This window comes from Sinocyclocheilus anshuiensis, unplaced genomic scaffold (genome assembly GCF_001515605.1).
Source record: "Sinocyclocheilus anshuiensis isolate Anshui unplaced genomic scaffold, SAMN03320099.WGS_v1.1 scaffold605, whole genome shotgun sequence".
Classification (NCBI taxonomy): domain Eukaryota; kingdom Metazoa; phylum Chordata; class Actinopteri; order Cypriniformes; family Cyprinidae; genus Sinocyclocheilus; species Sinocyclocheilus anshuiensis.
Window position 1 is genome coordinate 700165 of NW_015539865.1, and position 4802 is coordinate 704966.

Sequence of the window (4802 nt, forward strand, 5' to 3'; positions counted from 1 at the left end):
AAAGAGAAAGGAAAAATTTAAATCACATCATATGACCCCTTTAAATAAATAATATTCTGGGTTTATGATTGAAATCATTAGTGGTTTGTTGTCCTGAAGGAAAAGTATCGTGGTTCATATATATGTTATGTCTTCAGGCCCAGAGACTAAATTGATGCAGAACTGTGGGAAAAGCACCTTTAAGAGGACAAGTATCGATCGACTCATGAATGTACTGGTGCTCTTTGTAAGTTAAATGTCTAATCTATAGTTATTTTACCTCAAGATAAGCTCCACCTTTATACAGTATATGTGACCTACTAATCATTTTTATTTAGCAAGGATGCATTAAATTAAACAAAAGTGACTAAACACTTTTACTCTTAAAAAAAAAAAAAAAAAAAAGTGTAAAAATGTAAAATTTTCCACAAAAAATATTAAGCAGCACAACTGTTTTCAACACTGATATTAAAAAGACCTTTGAACAGCAAATCAGCATATTAGAATGATTTCTAAAGGATAATGTGACACTGAAGACTGGAGTAATGATGCTGAAAATTCAGTTTTATAAATTAAATTCGAAATAATTTACATTAAAATCGAAAGACTATATTTGTTCATATGATATTTAATGTAATTGGTTAGTATGTAAGCAGATGGTTGGTAACTCTGTTTGATCTCTTTGTAGATTTTTGGGCTTCTGGCTCTGATGTGTATTATTCTGGCTGTGGGGAATGGGATTTGGGAAAACCATGCAGGGTCAAAGTTCAATGCCTTTCTTCCACGGGAAGAGAACACCGCGTTTTCAGCGTTCCTCACTTTCTGGTCTTACATTATAATCCTCAACACTGTGGTGCCCATCTCATTATATGTCAGGTAGAGTGTGTTCATGCACTGCATATGTTTGTTTTCTGTGAAAAGTAACATTAATTCAAACTGTTGAGAAAAATGTCTGAGACCACTTTTTTTTTTTACATTTAAACATGGAGACAAGCAGAGCTTTAGGACTTGTGTTAGGACTGTAGAACTTGTAAAATGAAGAAATATTCTGCATAATTTCTAGGTATCTTTTGTCCTTTTGGCTGTAATGCTGCTGTAATGTTTGACTAAAATTGTTATGCTGATAATGCAAAAAACTTTTGCACTAATTTAAGAAAAGAATGTTATTTTCATTCTCTGTTTTTATATTGCAGTATGGAAGTAATTCGGTTAGGCAACAGTTACTACATCAACTGGGACAGGAACATGTATCATGCACGAACTGACACGCCAGCTGAGGCTCGAACCACAACGCTCAATGAAGAGCTCGGTCAGATCAAATACATCTTCTCAGACAAAACCGGCACGCTCACCCAGAACATCATGACCTTCAACAAATGCTCCATTAATGGGAAATCTTATGGTCAGAACCAATTCCACATGCATCAGTTGCTTATTATATTTATAGGCCTATATTATTTCAAAAGATTGCCAAGACATAAAACTCCCCTGCAGCGATCAAACAGCCAGATACTGTTTGAACTTAAAAGTGTGTTTTCTCTGCTCTACAGGAGATGTTATTGACCACTATAGTGGACAGAGGCTGGAGATCACAGAGGTGAGAAACAAAGTCTCAAACAATGGCAAGGGATTTTAATGAGTCTGCTGGGTTAACGAGTTTGCGTTTGGTAATAGGAAATGACATCAGTGGATTTCTCCTTTAACCGGCTTGCGGACCCAAAATTCTTCTTTTATGATCATACTCTGGTAGAGGCTATAAAGCTGGGGCTTCCAGACGTTCATGCTTTCTTCAGATTACTCTCTCTCTGTCACACTGTCATGGCAGAAGAGAAAAACGAGGGTAAGTGGTTGTGTATAATGTGCCTTACCCTTTTACTGTATGTGTACCTTAAAACATGCATTGTGTTTTTGTTTTTTTTATTATTAATTAATTTATTTATTTACTCTTAATTTACTCTGTAGGTGATCTGGTGTACCAGGCCCAGTCTCCTGATGAGGGCGCTCTGGTCACGGCCGCCCGTAATTTCGGCTTTGTGTTCCGCTCACGCAGCCCTGAGACAGTGACAATAGAGGAGATGGGGATTCAGAGGAGCTATGAGCTGCTAGCCATCCTGGATTTTAACAATGTGCGAAAAAGGATGTCTGTAATTGGTATGCTCACTGTTGATTGAACAAACAGTTTACCCAAAAATGTACTCTCCCTCAGGCCATCCAAGATGTAGCTGAGTTTCTTCATAAGAATAGATTGGGAGAAATTTAGCATTGCATCACTTGCTCACCAATGGATCCTTTGCACTGAATGGGTGCCGTCAGAATGAAAGTCCAAACAGCCGATAAAAACACAATAATCTGACACAACTCCTGTCCATTAATTATTGTCTTGTGAAGCAAAAAGCTGTGCATTTGTTATAAACAAATCCATCATTAAGGCCTTTTTATAAACTTCAATTCATTGCTTCTGGCTAAAATTAGAGTCCTCTATCCATAATATTGTTTTTCTTCAGTGAAAAAGTCATCTCATCTGAATCAGGAGAGAAATATACACAGATCAAGCACTGTTTACAAGTGGAACAAATATATTATATAAATATACAAATATATTCTAAACAAATATATCGGTGGGGTTTGATGTGAGGAACAAATATATTATATAAATATACAAATATATTCTAAACAAATATATCGGTGGGGTTTGATGTGAGAAGACAATGGGGGATTGACTTTTTTACTAGAGGAATTGTTATTACAGATTATGGACTGATTTATTTGACCAGAAGTGATGGTTTAAAGTTAAAAAAAAAAATTATGAAGGATTTGTTTTTGTTTTTTACACATATGCATCTTTTTATGACACGTGGCATTTGAGTCATGTGGATTACTTGTGGATTATAGCGATATTTTTATCAGCTGTTTTAAATTTAATTCTGACGGCACCCATTCACTGCAGAGGACCGATTGGTGAGCAAGCACTGTAAAGCTAAATGTCTTCTAATCTGCACAGATGAAGAAACAAACTAATCTACATCTCGGATGGCCTGGTGGTGAGTAAATTTAAAGCAAAATGTCTTTTTAGGTAAACTGTTGCTTTAAGAAGGCTCCATGGCTCTACTCATATAGTGTGTATTTTAAAATTGTGCGTTAAATTTGTGGTCTTTCTTTCAGTTCGTAATCCAGAGGGCAAGCTCTCCCTGTACTGTAAAGGAGCAGACACCATCATATATGAGAGACTACATCCCTCCTGCAGCGAACTGATGAAGGTCTCCACTGAGCACCTCAATGTGAGTCAACACCAGAGGGCTCTAGTGAGACTACAAAGAGAATATTTGTTTATCTCTTTCAGAGCTTCACATGCTATCTCACACACTTTAGACAATATAGCTCTGTTCCAAAACCTTGGGAGCTGCCTTTCTGTCTTCTGTCTACATAGGCAGTGAACTGATTAATTTTAAACTCAAATAGAACATCATAAGCAGGTGATCTCCATAGAAAACTCTACAGATTTACCCACAATAGGAGTGCCTGTCATACACAGACTTACAGTTCATATACTTTAAATCTTGCCCATTAAATATATATTTGATTGTGCATTCTTTCAATATCTTTTTTTTTCTCTGTAGGAGTTTGCTGGTGAGGGGTTGAGAACTCTTGTTCTAGCATATAAGGATTTGGATGAGGAATATTTTTCAGAGTGGAAACAGCGCCACCATGAGTCCAGTGTGGCGTTGGAGGACCGGGAGGAGAATCTAGAGAAACTATATGAGGAGATAGAGAAAGACATGATGGTATGAACAAAACACACACCCACACAAAAGCATAATTAGAGGTTTTAGTCTTTATGTTGGCTGCTCTGTTTAATTTACCCAAAATGTTAGTTATTTTTTTGTAGAATATGATGCTAAAGTGTTTTTGTGCTGTCCTTTTTGTGTAGTTAATTGGAGCCACTGCAATAGAGGATAAGCTTCAGGATGGAGTCTCTCATACCATTGAACAGCTGACCAAAGCCGAAATCAAAATCTGGGTGCTCACTGGTGACAAGCAAGGTGCTTCATTATTTAATTCTAAAATTTCTTTATGCTATCTGAGACCCTTAATCACGTCCCCAATACTGACTAGTTTAAGTAAACCTGATGTGTTTGCATTGCTCATTTTCTGTGCTGTACATCTCCTGCTATGAAGAGAGGAATAAAGGCATTAAAGGGATAGTTCACCCAAAATTGAAAATTTGATGTTTATCTGCTTACCCTCAGGGCATCCAAGATGTAGGTGACTTTGTTTCTTCAGTAGAACACAAACGAAGATTTTTAACTCAAACCGTTGCAGTCTGTCAGTCATATAATGGAAGTGAATGGGCTCCATGACTTTGAGTCAAAAAAACATACACAAACAAAACCAAATTAAACCCTGCGGCTCGTGATGATACACTGATGTGTAAAGACACAAAACGATCGGTCTGTGCAAGAAACTGAACAGTATTTATATCGTTTTTTTACCTCTGATTCACGCAATGTCCGAACTGTCCTGAGCGCGTCCTCGACAGCCGCGTCTTCTTCTTCATGCTTTATGGCGGATCGCAGACTTATAAGTGCATTACCGCCACCTATCTCTCAAATGGACCATTGACACTCTATCTACAATCTCAATTAGGAGTGTCAATGGTCCATTTGAGAGATAGGTGGTGGTAATGCTCTTATAAGTCTGCGATCTGCCGTAAAGCAAGAAGACGAAGAAGACACGTCACGCGCTGGCTGAAGAAGAAGCCGCGAACGCGCTCAGGACAGTTCAGACATTGCAGTGCATCAGAGGTAAAAAACGATAGAAATACT

The 4802-nt window shown here is 37.5% G+C and overlaps 1 protein-coding gene across 3 annotated transcripts in view; it reads left to right on the forward strand.

The window, feature by feature from the left end:
• Positions 1-4802, forward strand: part of LOC107684987 (probable phospholipid-transporting ATPase IM) — a 26494-nt gene that overhangs the window by 16051 nt on the left and 5641 nt on the right. For all 3 annotated transcript variants that reach the window (XM_016481393.1, XM_016481392.1, XM_016481394.1), the window contains 9 exons: positions 138-226; positions 668-855; positions 1173-1381; positions 1530-1576; positions 1654-1819; positions 1942-2130; positions 3142-3257; positions 3597-3761; positions 3908-4019. In XM_016481393.1, the coding sequence (XP_016336879.1) occupies positions 138-226; positions 668-855; positions 1173-1381; positions 1530-1576; positions 1654-1819; positions 1942-2130; positions 3142-3257; positions 3597-3761; positions 3908-4019 (1281 nt within the window). The remainder of the gene's footprint in view (positions 1-137; positions 227-667; positions 856-1172; positions 1382-1529; positions 1577-1653; positions 1820-1941; positions 2131-3141; positions 3258-3596; positions 3762-3907; positions 4020-4802) is intronic.